At 40.1% G+C, this 26,873-nt stretch overlaps 1 protein-coding gene across 2 annotated transcripts in view; it reads right to left on the bottom strand.

Annotated features, from left to right (window-relative positions):
* The window catches only part of si:dkey-246i14.3 (ephrin A4), a 47,499-nt gene extending 21,664 nt beyond the window's left edge, over positions 1 to 25,835 (bottom strand). For both annotated transcript variants that reach the window (XM_061675582.1, XM_061675583.1), the window contains exon 1: positions 25,428 to 25,835. In XM_061675582.1, coding sequence (XP_061531566.1) covers positions 25,428 to 25,552 — 125 coding nt within the window. In that variant the 5' untranslated portion in view covers positions 25,553 to 25,835. The remainder of the gene's footprint in view (positions 1 to 25,427) is intronic.
* Positions 25,836 to 26,873: the final 1,038 nt, after the last annotated feature.

Here is a 26,873-nt window from a genome sequence, read left to right as displayed (position 1 = left end):
CATGCTCATCTCTCATGGAAGTCTTCAGAGGCGGACTCCTCTCTAATCCAGTGGTTCTCAAACTTTTACATCAAGTAACGCCTAAAAAATATTAGCTCTCCAAAAACCGCCATAATGCCTGACATTAAAATACCGTAGCGGTAATAAAACATTTTAATTCTAAAATGTATATTTAATATTTTTGTCAGCCATGTATTTTGAACACTGTGCTTCAAAATAGGATTTTTTTTTTTAAACTTATGCTTAAACTACTGTATTGACGGTAAAAAAGTAATACCTAAATAAACATTTAAAAATGATCAGCTCTTAAAGAATGTATTAAATGCAAATGTATTAATATACAACTATTATATACAACTGAACTGTACTTAGTAAGGAGCTGCATGGATATTCATGGCAGCGCCACAATTAAAGCTGTAAAGGAGCCATCGCCGACAAAAACGCAGACAGCGGCAGAATGAATGGGATTAAGTTGATCAACACAGCGTGGCAGATAGCCAGCAGGCTATCTAGAAAGGAGGCAGCTGGTCCAAGGCAGCGAGGATCTCCAGCACCAACAGTCAAAATCAACCCGGAGGTTCCGAGTTGTACCTTTGGCCAAGGTATGGCGAGGGATTCTGCTTAAGACATTTTAAACAAAAAAGATGACACGGCAGCCAAAATGTGCCAGAGTACTCTTTTTTTTTTTTTTTTTTTTTTTTTTTGATTTAATAGATAGTTTTCAAATAATCAAATAGGATTTTTTATTTCTTGGACTATTATTTCATAATAGTACAAGGAGTCACAATTTGATTCTGATTCAGAAGTCATTTATTACTGTCTATACATATAGCGAATCGCCCTAACTATACTACTAGAGTGTTGGTTAAACTTCCCCCCTTTGTGCCACAAGCTTCAAAACTGTGGCCCGTGCCATACACATGCCAGCAATTACAGTGACAACGTGCTCTACCGATGTCAACCTGTTTCTCCCCTCCCTCCTTTCCCCCATCCTCGGTGGGGCCTGGTAGGTTCGTGTACGCCCTAATTACACTCCGCTCTTGCCTGCCAGGCAGCCACCATGCAGCAGAGGGTGACAGCACAGCGACATCATGGATGGAATTGTGTGTAGTTTAGTGACAGAGCAAAATCTTGAACATGTCCCCGGCATATTTTCTGTCCAAATGAAACTGTAACTCAAAATGTACATTTCGCTAAACCAGACCATGGACAGGCAGACTGACCAAACGACAGTCCAGTTCAGAACATCCATCCATTTTCGGTACCACTTATCCTCACGAGGGTCGCGGATGTGCTGGAGCCTATCCCAGCTGACTCTGGGCGAGAGGCGGGGTACACCCTGAACTTGTTACCAGCCAATCGCAGGGCACATATAAACAATCAACCATTAGCACTCACATTCACACCTACGGGCAATTTAGAGTCTTCAATTAACCTACTATGCATGTTTTTGGAATGTGGGTGGAAACCAGAGTATCCGGAGAAAACCCATGCAGGCACGGGGAGAACATGCAAACTCCACACAGGCGAGGCTGTATGTGAACCTGGGTTTTCGGAACTGCGAGGCAGACATGCTAACCAGTCGGTCACCGTCCCGCCCTCAGCTCAGAACAGAGTCCCTTAATTTCTTGATTTTATGATTTAAAGAAAGAAAATAAATTTTTGCTCTGGCAGTGTGGTGATCTCGTGCAGTATTTCACAACTTTTATTGAGCCAAGGCACATATTTCACATTCGAAACATGACAACAAAATGTCACAATAAGGATATGTACTGAAATAAGGGTGATCTCATCTCAATTTATGCAGACTTACTTCTTGAGTGTGAAAAACACACAGTTTAGTAAAACACAAAACTCTTGTTCTGATGTATAAATGGCAAAGGTAATTGTACCTTCTGTCATCTAGTGGAAGAGCTCCTAATTGTTCTGCCACTATGTCACTGGCACTGTTTGATCAAAGATGCATTATTGTAGAAAATAATTTTATTGAAAATTAAATGACAGACAACAGTGAGCTGTTGGATACCAGGTGTACTGCGAAAAATTATCCAATTTCACTTTGTTCATTTCAGTTTCACAAAAATCGTTATTTACTACAAATAATCTTTACACAGTGGTTGGGAATCATGGTCTAGTGCACTGATTCCTAACCAGTGTGCTGTGGCACATTAGTGTGCCATGAGCGCCCTTCAGGTGTGTCGTGGGAAAGTATCACATTTTACTTAATTGCTCAAAATTTTGTATTTACAATAAATAATGTATCTTTGTTCATCTATTTATGCCAGCGTGGCATAGTGACAGAACAAATGAATGGTCTTCTATTAGATGGCAGGAAGTACATACAGTAATTAATGTATCCACTTTTTGTGACATTTTTGTTTGTTGGTGTGCCGTGAGATTTTTTAATTGTAAATCACTGGTGTAGTGGTTAGGATGTCTGCCTCACAGTTCTGAGGCTTGGGGTTAAAATCTCAGCTGTGACCTTCCTGTATGGAGTTTGCCTGTCCCCCTCCCAGTGATTGCGTAACATGCCTGTTAGGTTCATTAAAGACTAAATTGTCCGCCGGGGTGAATGTAAGGGCTCTCAATACCTATCTCTCGCAAATAGCGAACCCCCACTCTACTTGTTTCTTCGTAGGTATGCTCTCAATGTGTGTCAGTGTTACTATGCGTACACAGAGAGGTGGTATTGCAGAGCATGCGTGCACCATTCTAATGATGTGCAGAGGTTCCATCGTGGCAGAGACCTTTGATCCTTTAATATGAGAGAATAATTAAAGGAGCAACAATCCCACAACATGGCATCAGGAATACAGAGCAGATAGTCAAATGCAACATCCCTATCACGCATACTGAACACCAACCGACCGCCATAAACACGCAGGCTAAAAATATTCCAGTGAAAAACTGTGAATCCCCAGGCAAAGGCTGCTTTTCGTGCATATGTGCTAAAGTTAAAGCTTGTGTGGGGACGGTGGGAGGCGCAGAAGACTCGGTGGCGCCGACAGTTGCGGCGTGGTCAAACACACTCGGAGGGGGAGGGAGTGACTAACTCCAGCTTTAACTCTGCGGACTGGGCTCACTGTGGTCACTGCGCCTTGGCTGAGGTATCACTTAACTTTGGAAGCAATGTTGGTATGGTGGACGAGAGTTACAATATTATGATATTTGATAGCAACAACTGCATAGCACTAGAACTAGCACTATGAAAATCAATTGGTATGATGGTAGGAATCTAATTGTCTTTAGATTAGAACATGAGCAAAGACAGCATTTTTGGAGAATCAAATTAAGAAAGAATTAACTCAGGACTTCTCTCGGGAGATTTGGGAATACATCAAGGTCAAGGTTTACTGCAATGCTGTCAAAGCTAATATTTCAGGAAATGTAACCCTGAAACTGAAGCCAGTCGTTCCTATTCATCTGCAGGAGGGTCACAACAAATAAAGTGAAGGGATTAATTAGGTGGCAGGGCTAAAACCAGGCTGCTATTACATTTAATTACTGCACAACGCTACTGTGATTAAACATGGTGTTGCCAGGAAATTACATGAAAAACTAAACATCAAACCGGACTCGTTTTCCAGCAAACTGCCGCAGTGACACCTACCAATAACAAAGCTGCAACGCACTCCCCTAAGTAATGGTGGAAATGCTGATCCCGCAAACAATGTTGGATTTTGCCATAATTTGTTGGGTTTTTCCAAGCAACCCCAAAAAATGTCAGTTTTATACTAATTTTAGTGCATTACTTGGTCATCTTGGACCTCTTCTTGGTTGTTAGACTAGAGAAATTAGTAAAGATTCAATGTCAGGAAAGGCAAAAAGGGGAATTCTGCAGTTTAATAACATTTATTGCAGACTTGATTACCTAATAGTATGTTTAACAGGATTTACTTCATGAGAATAACAACTGTTGCAGAATCCGAGACGTATCCCTCATTTCCTTTATAGAATTTCTGTACAATCGACATGCTGTAAATTAGAGTTTAATCAGGTCAATCCTGCCTCAACTCCCTCCCCTCTTATCAGCTGTGGACCCCACATTGAGCCTTCGCCGAGCCTAAACACCAGTGTTATGACTAACTTGGTGCTTACGGCCCTCGACGCGCACAAACAAGGAACTCGCCCCCCACCTCGGACCATCTGGGGACCCCCCGCCATCCAACCGCCTGCAAAGCCGCACGAAAAATCTCTTAGTAAGCACCCTCCGCCCTACACACACACACCCTCGCCGTCATAAGATTCTTAGCTTTACCCAATGACACGATCACAAAGCGCAGGAAAAAACAAACCGTTTCCTGTTTTTTATTCCTACACTACTCCTTGTGTTCGTTTCCATCAAAGTTGCCAGGAAATGCGTTTATGAAGCATTCCTGGAAACCAGGGCCAGGCATCCGACTGGGAAAGTGCAACTCGAGTGCCACTCGAAGTTGAAGGTCACAATTCACAAAGCTGGAACAAACAATGGCCGAGGAAAGACAATGGGAGCAGGGGTGAGCAAAGTATTACCTACGGGCCACAAACAGTCCACTTAGTTCTTTAATCATGGCAGTTGAGCATTTTCCCAAAATGTAATAATTAAAAGGTGTTTATTTTTAATACAATTCTCATTCAATAATTGGTGAATTGATTTATTTTTAAAATTCATTGAAAAAAATATAGAAACAATATTCAGAATTACTTTGTAATTAATTTGACTCTTAATTTTTTACCTGGCTCATCTGTTAGTTTAACAAAACAAAAACTAAAAAACTGTGTATCCCTCAAGCAGAAAAGTCTGTCCAGCCTTGATATGAACCATATTTACCTGTATTTATTGGTATACAGCAGAACCTTAAGGTCAGAATGTTTTGAAACACTGGTCCATTTCAGATTTGTTCATAACTTTTGAACAAGAGGCTGTAAAACTAAAATAAATAAAATCTATTCATCTAAAGATGACAGAAGCATAGCTAATAAGGAAGTGGAAACAAGTTTTTGCGTGACTTTTGAGATGTATTTTGTGATAGTGACGAGGGCCCAAAAGGAATGACACAGCTCACTCATAGCTATAATCATCTATGTGTTAGGGTTTTGGTTAAATGTAAACTAAACAAATCAAAGGTTGAGAAATACATTCAGGACTGACGATTATATTTTCTCTTCACCAACAAAAATCGTTTTGACTGGAACGTTTTGAGGATGCGCCCCAAAACGCCAAGTACAATAGTTCCTACTTTCCAGCAGTCTTGAATGTCACATGTCTTTTCTGTGACCCAGATGTGGATAAGCCTGTGTTTGGCATCTATCCACGCAAGAAATGTAACATCGATAGAGCCATTCATTCTCTATAGTGCTTGTCGTTAGGGTTGTGGGTGGGCTGGAGCGTATCTCAGCTGACTTTGGGTGAGATGCGTTGTACACCCTAAATTAGTCGTATATAAGGTACATATAAACAAATAACCCTCACAGTCAAACTTAAAAATAATTCCGTGTTCAAGGACCCTATCGTGCATGGTTCTGGAATGTTGGAGGAAACCGGATGACCTGAAGATAAAACAACATAACAATATTTACCAGGGATGGGACAAAATATCAATACCGCAATATATTGTATTATCATTACCTAAAAATAGTAGTAAGTATCGCTACACCAATATAAAATATTGATATCACTGCAATCTGCAATTCTTGTCCATGTCCAGTTAACTGCACTTTTGATGGGTTTCGCCAATATAATAACTGTCTCGAGATTTGGACAGTTACAGAGCAGTTTTGTACAGAGACTTCAAATGAAATCGTCTTTTTTTTCCCCCCACGAAAATACAATTTCCGATTTTAAAGATTTTTGATTTTCTTATCGAAAAATAGAATGACGACTGAATGAAATGTTTTTCTCCCCCCTTCTGGGATTTGCTTTATGCCTCCCAAAATAGTTTTGCCAGCAATGTTTCCCCCAGCATTAAATTGCATTGACTATCAGAAATAATAGAATTAAATATTTTTTCTTTTCAGATAATATGAAAGTGTTTCCTTTCTTGTCATTCAGAAAACAATGATTCTGTTCATGTTGTTCCTTTCTTAGCAGGATTGAAGTTGCAATTCACTTTTTTTTTTCATTAAAGCGGTGCACATCAGCGGGGATGCAAACTACGTAAGCAGCAAATAATCATCCTCACAAACTAATCAATTATTATAATTAATATTAAATAATATATATATTATAATAATCAATAAAATCGTAATTGCTCAGCCCTAATTGGGATGCTGTCATTTTTGCAGGCAAAATATTGTGAGAATATTGGATCACAAGGGACTTTTTACTCCAAATATATAACAAAATGTAATTTTCCAAATCTATATACTTAAAGCTCAAAGTTTGTGTGTCGTGTCCGTTTTCAAAGAAACAACCTCCCACACGCTCCAGAACGCTCCCGCACGCCCCCACACGTTCTGGCACGTTTTGCGCGACTCCAGGGTTTCAACGCCCTCTTTGAATACCAAAATAATAATACATATCATGACAGGTAATTCTTACTATTACATGCGACCAAGGACATGTAGAAACATGTACTATAAAGGCTTCTTTATACTCATGCGGAACGGCGACTGCACTGACGTCACTGCGGCTACCCCGCATGCAGTTTGCCTTTATACTCGAGTGCGTTCTTTTGAAAGTGTGCTGCAGTTCTCCTCCAAATCGAGGGTGTCGCTACAGCTGGTATAGGCTAGCAATTTTTGCCGTGTGCGCATCAAGCGACGCAGAGGGGCCGTGCGGGCCAATCCGTTGGTTACGTGATGCAATGCGGGCGTTGTCGGCCGCGCGAGCGCGGGAGTATAAAGAGGCCTTAAGTGGAGGCTTATTGCAAAACGTGCAAAAACATGCCGGAATGCTCAAAAACGTCCAAGGAAATGTTCCCGCACCAAAAAGCTCCCTGAAAACGTACACACAAAGTCTCAGCTTTAAGTATATAGATGTTGCTGAACGTGCTTGACGCTAATATAATCACAGGTCCTTCTAAAGGTGAGAACATTTCTACCCCAAATACCATTTTATAATGATTTACCAGTTCAATTCGGAAGTCTTCAGTTTCCAATATCAATTTGTTTTTTAAGGAGTATCAACAAGTCAGGTAAGTCTCTGAAAGTTGCTGGATTGAAGTCACGTTTGCCATGTTTTTCTCATGGTCAGTTTTATGTTGGTTACTAAAGGGTTGGCAGATTTAATGATTTGTGTATACTGGCAGACAATAAGATGACAAAAAATATTATCTATCTTGAAGCATTGCAATAAAACCTTGAACTGTTTGATGTGTACAATATTATTGCATGTGAACTATTCATGAGGTTTGGAGTATTGGGCTTTCCGCAGGAACTAGAGGGTGAAGGCGCCCAGAGGGCCATTAACCTGCTAGTGTCTTTGAAGTGCGAGTATGGTGCCATGCACACACTACTGTTATTTTACTATTATTTTCTGCCTGTTGTCCATTCTGTGCGACTCAACAACACATCGCAAGTGAGGAAAATGTCATATTTAGGTTCGCCATCAATATCAAAACTAGCCCATCAGGGGCATTTTGATACAGCGACAGGGGTCCACAAACCACAACAACCATTCTTCATTTTGTGTGTCTGCGCGCACGCGGTTAGGCCTAATTTTAGTTTTCCAGGGTCTCTTCCCTTCCCTTCCCCCCCCCACCCCACCCCCCAGAATATTTTACCCACTCCGTGATGGGCTTGAGACAAGGCTGGCAGTCTTTCAATTGTTTCTATTTTCACAGTTTAACCATAACAATGTGAGATGTGCCGCCTGTGTGACCTCTGCCTGCAATAACTTCAGCTTTATTTCACTTGCAATACAAGAAACAAACAAATAAACAAAGTTCCAGAGAAAGAGGAAAGCACTGGCGACGTAAACGGGCAAGCGTTCGGCAAGAGTGCCGGGGGTCAAATGTGCCGTTACTAGGACAACCACCAATCCAGAGCTGGGATCAGGGCGAAAATGAAGCCCCGCCTATACACCCCACGTGTCATCCATCTTTTTCTTCCCTTTCCCACCGTCAGACAGCCAAAAGTTCAAATTAATCAGTACATGCATCTTTGCCACAGACGTTTCATGCTTGTACACGTTGCCATAGCGCACAAGTTGTGAAAAACTGAACTAAGAGTTAACACAAGCCTGTTCATTTAAAATGCAGGAACAGACAGGAAACCAATGTCACAACCAATTTATTCTAGAGAGAGTTAAGCCATTGATTCGTTGATTGAAAGAAAATACAGTGGAGAGCCAGAAGTTATCACAATCTACCACAAAACTACATGGTTCTGCTTCCATAGTGAGGTTTGAGGCATCTATTTTGGTTAAAGTTAACAAATGCTTACAAACCCAATCTCTTCCAAGGTTACCAACCACAGATTCGAAAACATTTGCCCACTGAGAATAAAATAAATACTATATAATTCTAGGGAAGATTGATTTGATGCAACATAGCTTTTTTTTGTTTTCATCATCATTGTTTTATGGGACTATGTCATTAAAAAAGTGGTCACGTCAAGAGAATGGACTGGAATAGTTTGAGGGACTAAGCCATTTCGGAAATGGTTGGATATTTGAAAAACAAAAAGGTCTACCCCTGCACCAAAGTTTGAATCCCTTGCGCAACAACACTCTTTAGTACTTTACAATGGTCAAGTGACTGCATTTTAGGTGTCAATTTCCAACATTTCTTTTTCGCAAAACAAAGTACTGTCACAGTTGACTGATGTCCTTAGATTTCTAACATGGTTCTGTGTTAAGAGCATGTTAGCATCAACACTAAATAAAGACGCACTGCACAAGTGAAAAGTATGTGCCCAATGCAAAGATGGAAAAAGGCTGATAAATCGGACTTGTGTTTGCGAATTCCCCCAAACAGGTCACATGTCTGATAACAGATGCTCTTTAACATTCTTGACCACGTTTTTGTTTTTACCTCCAGGACTTGAAGGTCAAAGCAGGAAATATTAAAAGCAAAACAGCCTTCTCAACCCATTCCTTTTTTGTAGTAATGTGGAAGGTCACAAACTAGCTACTGGAGACATACTGAGGCTACATTATTTTGGCAAAAATAAATAAATGAAAAAAAATTGTATAGTAAATACAAAACTACAAAGGGGAGTAAATACATAAAATGTATCATAAATATGTAAATGCATAAAAACATCACCAGGGAATCAATGTAGAGTAAGTGGGGCTTGATCCCTTTGAAGGAGTGCAAGACGAGCGGTGAAATAGCAGCAATATGCTGAAACATGTTTCTACGCAACATGGGCTCAAATTCCAAGAATTCCATGTTGTCTTTGCAAAAGCATCACTGCTCTCCAGCTGAGCAACACATCCATCATCACAGGAAAAAAGTGTCATTGGCATTCAAACTGTCCTGGAAAACTATTTTTGTAATGACACGGAAGCCTTGTTAGGAATAAATAAAGGCTGATATAAGAAAAATACTATTTTTTTCAATTTACTTGAGCGATTCCGATTCAGAGGACGGGCTGTGGCCGGTCCAGACAAGTCAAGGAAATATGCCGTAATAAAAGCAACCACTGAATTATTTAGAGGCAACGAGAAGATGGAGGGAGGGACCATTGCGCACGAGTCAATAAAATAAAGCTTCGACACTTTCCAGTTCCTTGGACTTGTGCTGAATGAACTGCCCAACAAAATTGTCCAGCGTCACAAGGTGTATCCAAACTCTAATACAGTATTTTATACTACTAGTTATTGTCATTTGAAAGCACTTAGTTATATTACATTATTTCTGCCTCAGTTTTACTTTTGAGTAACTTTCACCTAAGCAAATGTCGTATCCCAAAGTATGACATTCAACATTAATGCATTTGTGTTCACTGAAATAGAAGTGTTTTTTTAAAAAAGGGAGTAAAGCGCATGTTCCTACTACTAGCTTGAAGTTCCATCCAGGCAAACGCATTGGTAACACTTTACATTTTATTCGCATCCATCCAGCTTCCATACCACTTAACCTCACTGAAGTAATGCAAATGTGTTATTCCATTACCGAAAGTAAAGAAAAAGGAATATTAGGCTGTTGTATTTAACTATGCAAGCACTGTTTCGGAGAAAGGCTTCACATCTGAATCGAATAAAATCTAAAGTTTTTATTCGTCATTGTATTGTGCAACTGCAGATATAACAAAATTGGAGTGCAGCTCCTAGATTGTGTTTTCAAAATAAAATCTGTATTGCATGGAGTCAACCAATTTATGGCCTATGGCACACGTGACCTGCTTTTCTAGTCTAGGACTACATTCCTCAAATTCCTTGTGACACCCCGATCAATAGGTGGCGTTGCTATAATGATTGACAACTCCTTTGTCCAGTGATGTATCAACAATCCTCCATTCATCCATTTCATTTAGTGTACCTGACTTTGGGCGAAAGACAGATTACACCCAGGACTGGTCGCCTGTCAAAAGGCACGGAGAGAGACAGAGAACCATTCACACTGTCAATGAGGGGTAACTGAACCCGTACTGCTTGCTAGGCAAGTGAACCACTACACCCTCAGTGACCCGCATCTACAGTGAGTAGATGGTAAAGTTTGCCATGAGGGAGGGCAGCTTGAACAGAAACTGAAACTAAAGTCACAGCGGGAGAAGTAAGAAATGTAGACTTAAATCAGTCACAGATTTCAAAGTGGATGTCTGGTTACCACAAGGTTAAAAATCATGGTAACACGTTTTACTGTTACTTACTAAGTTTACTGTGCTACAGCAGTGTTACTTTTGTAACTCGCAACACTGTTCCGTCAGCCTACACTTCCAGCAATGTTCCTTCACCTTCTCGCTTCCCTCCATTGCCTCTTTCACTTTACCACCAACCCTGCCTCCTCCTCCATCGCCTTGTTTATCTAAGCACTTTCACGGTCACTGCTCTGGAATCCCAAGAGCCCAAACTGGCCCTCCATTCCCTCCCTCAATCAAAGCCGTTGCACGCTTCTTTCTGCGTCTCCATCTTTCGCCATCACAACTCTTAGGCATCATAGTGGACCGCACATTCCGGGTCCGGAAGGTTGCTCGGCTTTCCCCCTCGGGGCGCTCATCTCTGTCCTGTTCTAGTCACGCACAGCTGCCCACCACACCCCCACTACTCTCCTAAATGCACATACAGTAGCTGTACAGTAACAATTAAACTTTGTTAGCTACATTTGGAATGATTTAAAGCAACAATAATTCTTATTTTGAATAAAACTCAGCTGCATTGACCCTTTATTTTTTTAAATGATTTTTCTCTCATATTTTAAATCCATCCATCCATTTTCCATACCGCTTATCCCAACTAGGGTCGCAGGCATGCTGGAGGTTATCTCAGCCAACTCTGAGCGAGAGGCGGGGTACACCCTGAACTGGTCGCTAGCCAATCGCACGCTAAGCCAATCGTGTAGTTTTTGTTGTGTGCTTAGTTTTACTGTAAACTCCAACTGGGGTGTCAATAAACAACTTAAAGCACACTCGAGGAGGGCAGATTAACATTCTACAAAGGGCAAAGTATGAGCTGCTGTATGAGGCTAGCAGCATTAGCTTTGATTATCGTCTTCATCGTAACCCGAATGTGTGCCCGTTTATCCAGCCAGGCGGTGCTGGTCGTGGTTTTCTCCTTGCGTCATAAAATCCTGTGTTGTCAATCCTGTCGGTGATTAAAGAATTTTAGAGTTACACTGAAAACGCAGTTTTGGGCCATTTTCTGCAGCCAAAAATTGGTGACTTAGAAATCTGTACTGGCCTGAGCGGGCCAGTGTGTATACATGGGTGGTGGCTCGACACTGCGGCGCAGTGACCCCCGGACACCATTAAAGTCGGACCCTACTCAAGGCTGCAATAAGTGAAAAAGTGGAAATGAAAAATCATCATCATGATATCATGATACTTGTCGATTGGCTAGGAGAAATCACTTCATGACTCACTTCGAATATACTTCAATCATTGTGTCTTACCTCATAAAAGGCTACAGAGCATGCGCTCTCGAAAATTAAAGAGGATTTTGTACAAAATTTAGAAACTGGACATATTTTTACAGGGTGTCACTTTAGTTTGAGGGTTAGCATTTGTGTAAGGAGCTTGCAAAAACAATAACATCCCATAATACTATTACTATACATGACATGTCACAGCATGGCCTATATGAACATGCTGTATTGAATCAAAGCAGTTACGTTTATGGAGGTCGGATTAGGTCATATTTGTTCAATTTTATTATCGATAAGCTTTTTAAATTTTTTTCTTTTTAAACCTTATATTGACCAAAGGGGGGGAAAAAAATGCATCACCAAAATTTACATCTGAAAGTGAAAGTACAACATTTGTATATTAAAAATACAAAATGTAAAAACTAAAACTAAATAAATACGATAAGGGTTTATCAAAAACTATCATCTCAAGACCTAATACAAACATTGGTTAACAGAACAAATTCATACGACAAACCTACAGTATTCCTAGAAAAAGCATGCTTCCTTGAAAATCAATACAATGGATTACAGCATTTTACAGATAATCAGCAACCTCATTAATTCCCACTTGGGGTTTGCGAAGTGGCGGCACGGTGGACGACTGGTTAGAGCGTCAGCCTCACAGTTCTGAGGAGCGGGGTTCAATCCCCGGCCCCGCCTGTGTGGAGTTTGCATGTTCTCCCCGTGCCTGCGTGGGTTTTCTCCGAGCACTCCGGTTTCCTCCCTCATCCCAAAAACATGCATTAATTGCAGACTCTAAATTGCCCGTAGGTGGGACTGTGAGTGCGAATGGTTGTTTGTTTGTATGTGCCCTGCGATTGGCTGGCAACCAATTCAGGGTGTAACCCGGCTCCTGCCCGATGATAGCTGGGATAGGCTCCAGCACGCTTGCGACCCTAGTGAGGAGAAGCGGTTCAGAAAATGGATGGATGGATGGGTGGTTTGCGAAGTGCTAACTAAAAGCATAACTGCTTTGAAATGATGGCAAAACATGGTCTCATATGGTCAACACGTGGGGTCCTGGCTGGTCAGATCTTTAAAACAGGTGATCCAGGGTCACCATGGTAACAGCAGACATGCTCGTCACCTCATTCAAAGCCAGTGTACCTGCTATGATGTTGGAGCTCATACTTTGAGGTCAAAGACTGCATTTTGTCGCGCTAACTTGATGCAATTCTCTGCCCCTGAGCATCTACGAAAGGCCAATGAGCCTCCACAACACTGATGAAGGCTTGAAACACAATAGGGGAACAGGAGGGGGGTTGCAAAGGGGGGGGGGGGGGTTGTCAGAGCATGGAGGAAGGAAACGGCGAGGGTCAAGGGGAACCATGCAGACACCCGCCTCACGTAGCGCTGGAGCGGGATTATGTGATTAATTTGAGATTAAAGATGACTGACTGGCTGCTTCTTTAAGTAATGAACCATGATGACCCAAAATTACAAGATTAACACACAGAAAGCTCAGTATGTGTGTTTTTGCCATTAGAAATCCATTCTGAGAGGAGCAAAAACAAAAATTGTCCAGAGAGGAATATCATCAGGGATCTTGCAAGAAAATGTCAAATGTAGTGAAGTTGGGTTTGTGTTCCTTGTCACTGGATGTATTTTTAGTACAACACACACTCTTAATTCACACACACAGTGTGCTTTTGTACTTTTGGAAGCGTACAGCATAGGAGGAGTCAATTTCCAGTTGAATAGAGGAGCAATGAGATTCATGAGTTCTCTTGCTGCAGAGCTGGGACAAGGCTATTTCCCTTTTAAAAAATACCACCACTGCTCCTAGTGTTCTCAATTACAAACAACAGAGTTTGCTTATAAAACTGCATGTTTATTATACACACATGCTTTCCACACTTGATTAGGTACACCAATCTAAAAAGGACCGGCAGTGTATGGTATTTCAGTATGGGATTTTTATTGTAGATTTGTTTTTGTACTGCGTGTTTGAAATAAATTTACAATCAATCAGCATTTCTAATGACAATAAACTTCAATTTGTTTATTAATTTTCCAAGCTCATCTAGCTTCAGGTTTAGACTTCACACTTAAAAAGTAAAAGATTGGAGACTACTTACTCATAATTGGATATGTCAAAGCCTTTTCTGTTAGAGTTGACAGTAGTTTTGAGCACAACCATCATGCTACACAAAGTTAAACAGGAGCTAAACAAGAATTACACACAGGCATTTAATATTTGCATGCAAAAAGAGTGACAATTACAGGAAAATTATGTTGGCGAAAGGAACAGTGTTCAGAACATTCAGACTATTATCATTACCAATACATTTTTTAAAGGTTTTTTGGGTCTCTTTGTATCTTGTTAAATCAAGAGGTTCTGAACTGCTTTTCATTGCTCAGCAACAATCACAAAAAAAATAATGCAATGTCTTCTGCACCATGAAATTAGACTGAAAGTGAACTTAAAGAGCGACTGAGTTCCTAAAACAGGGGTTCCTTGGTTAACGATGATCCCAACAAACCAGAAGATTGTAGATCGAGAGAGTGTCGTCAAATGTCCAAAAGCAGTTCAGCGCACTGACATAATAACCTTGTTGTATATACAGTGGATAAAACAAGTCTACACCCCTGTTCAAATGCCAGGTTTTTGTAATATGCAAAAAAAGACACCAAGATAAATTATTTCAAAACTTTTTCCATCAATGTCACATATAACATGTACAAGGGAGAGAATTATGAACAGTTCCAAACAGGAGTGAGTGTTGTGCACAAAAAAAAAAATTTTTTTTTTTAAATCTGGCTTCTGCAAGAGAGAGAAAAAAAAAAAGGAAAAATCAGGAAAAGCATAATAGAACATTTGAACTTTATTTGTGGTTAATGAGAGGCACTTTAAATGATGGCAATTGTGTGCTGACTTGCAGGCCAAGAGTCTGAATGTGATCGATTTATTCTGAACACAGCCAAATCCCAGTTATAATACTTGTGCAACCATATTATCTCATTTGTTTATTTTTACTTCTCCTCTTGATTCTCAATTGAGTTGTAAAGGTTATTGTGCACATTATTGGTGGGAAAAGTTTTTAAATTATTTATCTTGGTCTAATTTTTTATATCACAAAAACCTGTCATTTGAGCAGAGGTGTGCAGACTTTTTATCCCCACTGTAGACAATACTTTGGTGTGTCTTTTAGTAGTATGCTGAACCGAGAGGTGCTAAACTGATTTTCATTGCTCAGCCACAATGACAGATTATATTTGAATGTCCTCTCCACAGTTCTATACAATGAAGTTAGAGTTATGAACTATTGAGTCCCCAACTGTTTTTTTCTTCTTCTTTGAAACGTTCAGAATTTGTATGCCAAAAGAGATCTCTTCAATGAAATTCACTTAAACAAAACTAAAAATATTCAAACCATTTATTAAAGCCTCACGGGGAGCCAGGAAATAAGGTTAGAGGAAATTATTTTCAAGATTATTTTATATGCTGTACAGAACATTAATTCTTAGTGTTATTTATAGTTTTGGACACATTTCTAAAAAAGTTTAGGTGTGCTTAAGAAAAGATGGTCACAATTTAATGATGGGTTCATTTTCTTCAATTCAGGTTATAAAAAAAAAAAAAAAAAAAAACTACATTACGCACATGCAGAAAATGCATTGTAATTAGTTTGGGATACATTTTTAAAGTTAACGTGTGCTTAATTAAGAAAAGATGGTCAAAATTTAATGAATGGTGCCATTGGCTAAAGTGCATCTCAGTGCCACACCTTTAGACTTGGGGGCGGGGGGGGTTCCGCTTCTTACGCCTGCTGTTGACAGTGATGATAATGCCGGGTGACATCCTTTCTTGCCTCCTTCGCCCTCACCTCATCCCTGTGTCCCCTCACGGACCCTCTCGAGCCGTTTGGGGAAATGAAATCTGTTGACTCTTTCCCTACCGTTCTCTCCAAGAGCCCCCAAGTGTACATATTCGTACGTGTGTGTGTGAGGCACGTGTGTCTACGTGAGCGTAGAGCGCCACTGCTCGAACTAGATAAGAAAACTTGCAAATTGTTTCCTGATAAGGTCACCTGACCCGGGTTTGTAGTGTACAATATTGGTCATGTCTGGAGACGATAATGTTACAGAAAAAGGTAATTATTATTGTCTGGTAAAGTTTGCCATGTTGCAAATATGGTTTACTTGTACATTTCTTGCACGTAACCAAGACGTATGGATTTAAAAATGTAAAGACGACAATTACCTAAAAACAAATATATAATAAGTAGCAATATGTCAAGGCAAAACTGTATAGTTAATACAGGGGAGAAGTGATATTTATCGGGACAACAGCACAATATTTGCACTTCTCATTTCCCTACATTTTATTTATACAAATCCAGACATTAGATTGGGTACATCTACACAAGCTAATGAGCTATACAAGTTGGTCAATCAAAAGTCAGCATTATTTTATTTTGTAAAAGCCGTTTTTGTTTTTTTACTTTTGAAATGACCCTTGTAATGGATATCATTAGCTTGTGCTGGTGTATCTTATGTATAGGCCAGTGAATGTAAAATTGCACACATTTTCACAAACTAGGAATTTATTTGTACACGTTGAATCACTAAGTGAACAGAAGCCATGACATGGAATTGCCAAATAACCAAATTGTGGCATTTTATATTTAACATTTTATTTCCCTCAGACAGAATACCACAATTGATTTTTTAATGTGATGATCAAAGTGTAACTGTGAAATATCACAGAAATTTACAAAATATACAGTATAAAATGTATTTCCCCGCCCCCACCCCAATCACACTTTAACACAGGCAAGATGGCAAACATGTCTCAGTGTGGTACAATCATTCTGGTTCCTGCTGCACTTCTGTGCCACGCCTGGGTCGATACTAATTTAATTTCTGTCTCGGAAAGTCCCGGGTCATCTCTCGACAGAACCTCTGAGCCTGGCCAACAAAGCGTGACGGAGTGAATTTCTTTAAAAAAAATTAAATAAAATCAAAAAATAAAGCACAAACATGCGCGCGCACACACACACACACATTCACATTCACACTCACACTCACACACACACACACACACACACACACACACACAGGGTAGCTCAACACGGCGCATCAGAGGTGCACTTGATTGGGTTTACGTATTCTCGCACAACATACTAATTGCACTCGTGTTCGTCGGAAAGCAATATGCAGCCGGTGCGACACATCTAACAATAGCGGCTCATTGTGTGTGCAGTGAATGAATGCTCACAAACGGACCTCAATCAAAATCTCCCCTTACGCCCGCCCCGTCGCACATAACCAGCGGCACGGCCATTTTGTACCGAAGAGCCTGTGCGGTGACAACTCGGGCACCGCAGGTCTCAGATTTAGTCTAAATCTGATTTTTTCACATATTTCATGTGACCTATATTAAATATGATTTTGCTTACATTTACTGAACAGCATAAACAATCAGCATGGACAGCAGAATGAACCAACCACGTTTGCACATAAATGACAAGTAAACATGATTTAGATGAGTAATGGACTGAGGATGGATATTTGACTACATTTCCTTTGTTGCAGTGAAAATTAAGGATCAATCAATTACTACTTTTAAAATATTTTTAATGCTACATGATTTTTCAATGTTCTCTGTTTCCACACCATTGTCGTATTGAGCAGAATAATACTGCCTGGAGGACATTTCGTAGCATAGATGTAGCTCAACTTCCTCTACTTGATGTCATGTTGCTCTTCTTTAGACAGCAAACTAGTAGAGATTCAATCAACAGCACCTCTGCCAGTTGGAGCCAAGTCTTTCACTCCATTTTGACACAATTGCTTCAGTACATGATTAATCAATTGCATACTTTATTAGGCGTCACTGATGGTGTAGTGGAGTGGTTCATTCGCCTGACTTCCATGCAGGCATCGTTGGTTCAGTTCCTACCCAGTGACGATAGAAATGCAAGTGTGTATGGTCACCTATCGCAATATGCGCCCTGTGATTGACGGGCAACCTGTCCAGGGTGAAGTCTGCCTTTTACCTAGTCAATTGGGATAGGCTCAAGCTTACCAGAGACCCTGAACACGATAAGTGAAAGGATGGACATAATTATTTGCATTGTTTTTTGTTATACTTTTCCCGAGTTAACGTGTTACTGACATCGACAGCAACAAGAAACCACAGTACGGTAATTCTTAACCACTCGCTTTGACTTTGCTTTACTCTTGTAGCACGAATTGGATTATGGGAACACCTAAAATGGTTCTTGTACATAGTATACGTGTGCCCAATTTACCTTGGTGTGAGCTTCGGAATATTCGTTTCGGTAAGGTGGAAAGAGACCTTGATCTACTTTAACGCAGACAACCTCACTAAGACCTTTAAAAGACCCCTAAACAAATCTTTTTCTGCTTCAATTGCAGCAAATATTTGTTCAATGCAATATGGAATATCCACGCTGCTTCCTGGCCAACTGCAAGAATTTGTCTGGGTAGACAGAGGGGGGGGAAAAAAAGGATCAAGAAATTGGCAGTACAAGATGTCAGTCATTGCACAATCTGCAGGTCAGTGTCAAAACTTCACCAAGACGATCCTTATCTTAATTATTTAGTCACTCCTTAACGAGCTGAAACAAAACAATGACCTATTTAGGCGAGAGGCTGCCACAGCGCTTGGTTGAGCTCGCCTCAGCTGCACAACATTGGCAGAAATGGAATGTTTGTTTATTTCATGCACTCCAATCCAGTATCACTACACACCCAGTCGACAAGTCGGAAGACTAGCATGGCATTCAATTAATTGAGTGCAGAACCTTTGCCAAGGATCTGCACTATTCTGTACTCTGTACACCCTTATTTATTTGATATTTTTGATGAGAATTTGTGGGGGGGAAAAAAGCTGAATTCTACAACAAAAGTAAAAAAACTAATTGCACCTTTATGCAGGTCTGCAACTAAACCTGGCCTTGTCCACCAACTAAGAAACTTACTTCCTTGGCAGATGTAAGCCATGAAAGCCAAAACAACTACTACAATTTCTCTCTTCACTCCAAACTGTAATCACAATCACATCTCTAGTTCAGCGGGTCACATGCCGAGGTGGCATCCATTTGCAGAAATGACAATGCAACACAACCACTACAATCACATCTTGTCTTTGTTTTCCCCAAAGCCAAGCCACCCACAGTGTGCCAGCACAGATAACACACTGATGTGGCAACCACAAACGCATAGAGCCCATTTACCAAAAACAGATAAGCCACAGAAATCGCACTGGCTGAAACGCATCTTGGGGACGGAGCTTAGCGGCGAGACAATAATGCATGGACGCACGGTGGTGAGACGCAGATGACATGCAAGTCGAGAGAGAGCGAGTCTGTGCGTGTGAAAATGTGCCTGTATTCGTATGGAGGGAGGGAGCCTGGTAGAAAGACGGGGAGTAAACTGGTAATTACCTCACTCTAGGTATCTTGATTATAGTTCATCCAGGTGCTCTGTGTTAATCATTTACCAGGGAAATACAGACAGACACACACACACACACATACACACAAAGCTGTGATACAATAGTAGAAAGATTCATTTGCATGCATACACATGAATTGGAGGAGCAAGCTGGCAGACATTGGGTTACGAAAAATATACAGTGGATTTTAAAAGTCAACATACCCCTGTTGAAATGCCATGTTTTTTTACATTTAAACAAAAAAGAGACCACTATAAATTATTCTGGAACCTTTTCCACCATTAATGTGGATTATAAGGATTAAACTAAAACTAAGGCTAAACCTTTTGGTAATAATTTCAAAAGGTATGTTTGGTGGAAGCATAACAATGCTCATCACCAAAAGAACATTGTTCACCTACACTGAAGCATAACAGTGGCAGCATCATCGTTTGGGGATGTTTTTTTTCTTCAGCTGGCCTCAGACAAGGTGGAGGGAATTGGAAATAGCAGTAAGTGTTAGCACAAAACCTTCAGGCTTCTACTGTGAATGAAGAAAAGCCTACTAGAACACCTGAACTTTATTTGGGGTTAATCAGAGGCACTTTAAATGGTGGCAGGAGCTATTCCCATTTAACATGAGTTTGAATGTGATTCGTTAATTCTGAACACAGCCACATCCCTAGTTGTTAGGTGTTCACACTTGTGCAACCACATTATTTCAGTTGTTTATTTTCACTTCCCCTCTCAAAAAGATCTGAAATCTAGAGTTACACAGGTTATAGGTCACAATAATAGCGGAAAAAGCTTTGAAATGATTAATTGTCCTCAAACATTTTTATATCACAAAAACCTGGCATTTGAACATGGGTATGTAGACTTTTTATATCCACTGTATGATAATACATAATAAAAACTCACTGGTATAATCTAATGATACCCAACACAAGACCATCCATCCATTTTCCGTACCGCATTTATTCACTAGGCTTGCCCAGCTGACCCTGGACAAGAGGGGGGGGTGGTACACCCTGAACTGGTCGCCAGCCAATCGCAGGGCACCTTCGGGCAATTTAGAGTCTTCAATTAACCTACTATGCATGCCTTTTTTTGGAATGTGGGAGGAAACCGGAGGACCTGGATAAAACCCACACAGGCACGGGAAGAACATGCAAACTCCACACAGGTGAGGCCGGATTTGAACCCTGGTCCTCAGAACTGTGAGGCAGACGTGCTAACCAGTTATCCACGTGGCATGCCAACACAAGACTTGCATGTAAAAATAATTTAAACTAATAAACTAATTATCTATTTTTTAACCAGTTTTAGCACAAACCACATAAATACAATAATCCTTATTTTTAGAAAACAAATATTAATTTAACAATCGGTTTATTTTTGTGGTTGTAATTAAGCTACACTGCGTCATACTGAGCTGTTTTTAATATTTTGCCCCTCTCACGCAGCTACAGTAACTAAGAGTGCTGAAATATTAAAAACAGCTCAGTATGATGTATGTGTGTTTTATGTGTATTATTGTCGAATTCTATTGTAATTTCCATTACAATTAGGCCATTTTATGTTATTTACTGCATTATAAGGGCACTGTGTTAATGTTAATTTGTCTATTTGGTTTGAATCGCTAAAATCCTTTAATGCAATGTAGTCTATGCAACCGACATCCCCAACAATAAGCAAATGGTTAAATAAAACCTTTTAACAGTGTCCTTCAATCATCAGTGTATCACATTAATCTGTGCAGGTGTACCTAATGTATATAAATCTATATAGAAAAGGTCAACCATCTCCCCTGATAACACACGACAAAAGCGCAGCGCATGCGCACAGGATGTGATTTAGTTTGGTATTTAAAGCAGCTCAGCCGCACAGGAAGGGAAATGATGCATGCATTTACACATTAAATTAGACAGTGAAAGGCTAATGAGTTACACTTTCAATAAAGAAATAGGAGCAGCCTTCTTCACTATGCGGTGGATTGGCCTGAATTTTGTTGTTAAGAGAGGAGACAAGGGAGGGGAAAATTAGGTGCAAGGCTGCGCAGGATCCCTCAGAAGAGATGATTAAAACACTTTTGTCTCCAATTAGGAAGCTGCTGATCCAAAGCTTTACGACCAGGACCTGGGCCTGGAGGGGATTTGAAGACAAGAGGCAGTTCAAGTGACACGAGGGTTAGTCAAGGGGAGACGAATTTGTTCATCACCTTGTTTGAACCAACAACCATCATGGACCACTTCCATAACACTGTGCTTATAATATTATACTAACCTTTAACTGCTCCAGGAAGTCAGAAAATAATCTCTCTTCTAATAAAACGGACAATCAGCGTGAGAAAAGGCAGCTATATAAAATCGACAACGCTCGTAAACCTCGTTCATTAAATCGTAAAAAAGAAAGAAGCCGTCGCTGAGTCTTACTTTTTCCGAGCTCCAATTTTTCAATCAGGAGGGGGGCTTGAACGTGCGTCACTTTAAGCGTCTCTGCTTGGCTGCCCGTGCTTCATTAAAACCATAAATCCAGACAGTGATGGAAAGGTGACGGCCAAAGACTTACATCACGTGTTTAAAGAGACCGCAGTGGTTTTCTGTGCTCCAATACTGCCTTTGATATTAAGTCTGTAAAGCATCTTTTTTTAATTGTTCAAGCTTCAAGACTGAGCTATTATACTTTACAGAATGCATACTGCCCACTAAAATGGTCTCTGTGATAAACTAATTACTTTTCATGAACTCCCTCCACAATGCAACTTTACAATTGAAATAACTTCTTTTATTAATAAAATCCAAGTAAATAATTAAACAAAAAAGGACTGAGAAAAAGAATGGGATGGTCGTAGCTGATTACAATGTGTCCCTCTGGGCATCCGGCAATCAATTTAAAATCATGTTTTATATTAAGGATGGGCATGATAAATCAATGATCGTAAACAATTCTGTTTATGGTGTGGAATTGATTGTTGATAAAATCGAACCAATAGAGGGGAGTGCACTACCTGGCTGCAAACGGCAGCGATGCTGTTGGTTCATTTTCAAATACGGTAGTTTGATGTCTAAAGAAGCCCAACATGAAATCAGTGATTTATTACCAAGCATTTAGTGTCGTATATAAGATTCTTGAAATACAGAGCTGTGTGGAACAGACATCTAAGCTGCACAAATCATTTTGTTTTGTTAAATAGCTGAACTGCCTTTGTGGAGCTGAATAAATAAACCAAAATAGAGACACCTTTCAGTATGATGGAGCATAGTTCTAGCTTTGATTTTTTTTTTTTTTTTTTTTAAACATTTTTAGTGTATATTCAATAGCATATATAGATTATAGAGAAATGCTAAGCACCAATGCCCTTGGTCTGCGACCTAATGTCCCCTCTGTGGTTCCCTGATGCAGATGATGAGGACCCAGACTCTTCCTCAGCAGGCCTCAGAACAACCGGGGCTCGGCTGGCAGTTTATTGAAAATAGGATATGGGGAAAAATGATTGAAGCTCAACTAATCACGGCTCATACGTCCATCAGTGGCCAGGAAGGATGGAGCTGTGAAGGATGAAAATGGCGTATAGGAGCCGGCTAAAGAGGGGTGGAGGGTTGTAAATAGAACGTTAATGAAGAGTGAAGAGAGGAAGAGGAGATGGATGGTGAACCCTGCTTTTAACTCAGGGAGCGGGGAGCGAGCAGGGTCATTGGGAATGAGCCACCAGAACGACAGGGGGTTGGTTGCTAGCTGACTGCACGATGGCGATAATGGCACCATGATTGTGTGGCCCAGTCTGCCTGCCAAAAAACTGCGACCATTCATGTCAGAATCACAGGGATACAAAGAGGTCCTTAAACCTCACAATGACACATCTCTACCAATTACACTAAACTCAACAACAATGGAAGCACACAATTAAAACACCCTAAAGGTTATATACTTTCAACCAAACCATCATCTGAGCCTCTTTCTTTCCCTTTTTTTTTGGGGGGGGGGGGGGGGGGGGGGGTTTAATGCCACTGCAGAAAGGTGCCAGTCATAACCGTAGGACCGGAACGACATCCATTTCAAATGTATGAAAGCGGTACGCAAGTGGCTGTTCTGAGGCTAAGATAACAAATTTCAAAACTTTTTCCACCATTAATGTGACCTTAAACCTGTACAACACAATTTAATTTAGTGGTGCAACAATTTATGGATTACCCGACAACTGTTCAATTACCAAATTAACCAACAAGTACTTTGACACTCGATTAATTGTTTAGAGACATTGTTTAACTTAAATTTATCCAAATCTTCAGCCTCTCAACAGTATATATTTACTGATTACCAGAGCAGACCTCATCATTGTGTTTAATCAAAATAAGACATATGCAAACATCTGCTTTTACTTTGGAAAACAATTACATACGTATTTTTAACTACTTTGTGACATTTGTACAAACCAAACCAGTTTGTGCATTGTCTGCACTGTCAATTTGAAATGTAATCTTTTTGAATAAAGGGATGGAAATTTAGAAAATGTTTTCATCCAATTTATCGATTAATTGAAAAAAAGAATCGACAGATTAATCAATTAAAATAATTGTTAGTTGCAACCCTAATTGACTTTTTAGAATATATTTGAAAGAGGAAGTAAAAATAACTGGGATAATGTGGTTAGACAAGTGTGCACACACTCATGACTGGAGTGTGGCTGTTATTAGAATTAACAATCACATTCAAACTCCTGTTAAACGGAGTTAGCACACACCTGCCACCATTTAAAGTGCCTCTGATTAAACCCAACTAAAGTTTGGCTGTTCTAGTCAGCTTTTTATTTATTTTTATTTATTTTTTATTCCTAACAGAAGTCTGAAGATTTTGTGCTAACATTGACTGCAATTTTGAACCGTTCACAATTCCCTCCAACTTGACTCGAAGGCCCCAGTTCCAGCTGAAGACAAACTGCCCCAAATCATGATGCTGCCACCGCAATGCTTCACTGTAGGTATGTTGTTCTTTTGATAATGAGCAGTGCTATGTTTGCGCAATACATACATTTAGAAATTATGGCCCAAAACGTCAACCTTGGTTTCATTGGATCAGAACAGAAATAGTTTGAAATTTCATTATTCTGGCCCCCCCAAAAAATTTTAGTTCGCAAAAACCTGGCATTAGTATGGACTATTTAATACCCACTATATGTGCCCTGCGATTGACTGGAGACTATTCCAGGTACCCCGCCGCTGACCCAGTCACCCATCACCCTATTGAAGACACTGTATGCGCTCTAGAAAATGGGTAGATGGACTTTTTTTTTTTTTACACTTGCATGAAAGTTAATCTTGATAAAATATTACTTAAAACATTGTCAGGACAGTTAAAAGGTTTTAAGATGACAACAGTTGGACTGTTTCTCTTTCCATTACCTTGTTATTGGACAAATTCAAACAAATTGGCGGTTCCACTGCAGAAGATGCACCCATGCATCCACTTGTGCACGCACACAATTAAACCACAACTTTCAATTTTGCCTGATCTGCATACGCAATGAGCGCTCAGTGTTTTTTTTTTTTTTTTTCCCCAGAACAGCAGGTCCCCCACTTGCACCCTTCAATTATCTTTAAGAGGAGCACCTGGATCACTAGGTGCACTAAGTTTGGCATTGCTAATGGTTCACCAACCCCCCACACAGTCACAACCTCCACTTTCCATTTGTGCACACAGCTGAGGGGGAAAAAAAATACATTCTACATTCTGGAGCAAAACCAACTTGCTATTCATGAAGAATCCATTATTGTGGTGAGGTTATAAAAAAAAATAAAAAAGGCAGTACACAGGTGAAAGTAGGAGGTGAGTCAGAATTGTGCTGCATTTCAGAGATTCCTTCTACTGACTCATTTATTTAGCTATTATGTAGGTGGTTGAGCAACAGTACAAGTGCAGACCAGCCGTGCTTGTGCAGAGCAGATGACACCTTAAAGGCAATACAATATCAATAGATTTTACTTTTTTTTTTTTTTTTTTTTTTTTTTTTTTAAAGCAGAGCTTTAGTTTACCTGGTGTTGGTGGAGTTCCAGTACACTGCGTGTCTTTTGCTCACGACGGCTGAAATGATGTTTAAAAGTAAAAAAGTGATTTTCCAAGCAGGCAGGGTGGCCGGGGTCCAAATGAGGGAGCCCATCACGCGCACGCCTCGTCGGGGCCGCGCACGCGCCACGTAAGAGGCGTGAAGGGAAAAGAGAGAGAGAGAGAAAAAAAGGCAACTAAACAGGTGGGGAGACTTAACTTCAGCAGCTAATAGTGAACGTGCGTCATTCTGTGTAAGGTGACCTGGTGCCGTCACTCAGTGTCTCCAAAATGAGGACTTGTTGCTCGTTTATCCAAAATCTTCATTTTCGGCTAGCTCGCTTCCTTAAATGCCCAAAGGTAAAAGGTAAAGATTGTAGGGATGTGACAAGAGGAGGTTTGGCTCAAGAGTGGTTGCACTGGAGCTGGGGAGGGTGGAGCCGCAAAGGTTGGGGGGCGGGACCTGGCAAACTTTGGGCCAATCAGGAGACAAGGGTGCGGTCAGGCGAGAGCGCCAATTTCTAGTGACGTGCGCCGACTGGTGTACACGAGACAGCGGAAGGTTACTGCCATTCTGTTTTTTGTTCAGGAACTAGTCTTCTCCATTCCTATGGTAGCAAATACGGTTCCTCATTCCAGGTGTGTCCTACATGTCAAAACCTAATCCTTAAATATGAATTCAAAATGCCATAGAAATGATTTGATGATAAACATTTTATTTCAACTTCTTGTGTGGGGAAGACTAGTTTGTATCCATACCTGTAAGAGTCCTTAGAGTGTGTGTGTATATATATATATATATATATATATATATATATATAGGGAGAAAGCGCGAGAGAGAGGTTGGTTCAAATGTATTAATTATTTTTTTCCCATCATTTATCTAATTAAGTAGTTTCATTACTTTATTGTAAATAATACAATTGAATATGGCAAAATTAACAATTTTATGTATCCATTTAACCTTTTTTAATTTTATTCCGAAATTGGATATTTAATTGTACCTAATTCATGATTCAAATGAGAATTAATAATTATTTTATTATTGATATATGAGATATTTTAGTCACTGATGGTGTAGGGCTACATTGACTTGGGTGCAGGCAGCATGGGTTCAGTTCCCACTCAGTGACAGTGTGAATGTGAGAGTGAATGGTTGTCTGTCTATATACGCCCTGCGACTGACCGGGGTGTTGTCCGCCTTTCACTCAAAGTCAGCTCTGATAGGCTCCATTTCCCCATGACCCTGAACAAGATGAGCAGTAAAGAAGATGGATCACGTTTTACATAAATTATTTAACTTTTTTTTAACCTAATCTTCGATTGACCTGGTCTGCCTGTCCGTTTTCAAACAAAATAATTAATTAATTCAGATATAGCAATTTCATGATGCACCAACCTTAATTGTTAAAAATATTAGTATCAATAGCGGCTAT

This window comes from Phycodurus eques, chromosome 4 (genome assembly GCF_024500275.1).
Source record: "Phycodurus eques isolate BA_2022a chromosome 4, UOR_Pequ_1.1, whole genome shotgun sequence".
NCBI classification, from domain to species: domain Eukaryota; kingdom Metazoa; phylum Chordata; class Actinopteri; order Syngnathiformes; family Syngnathidae; genus Phycodurus; species Phycodurus eques.
Note: the sequence above shows the minus strand (reverse complement) of the source record. Positions and strands in the feature narration are given on the sequence as shown.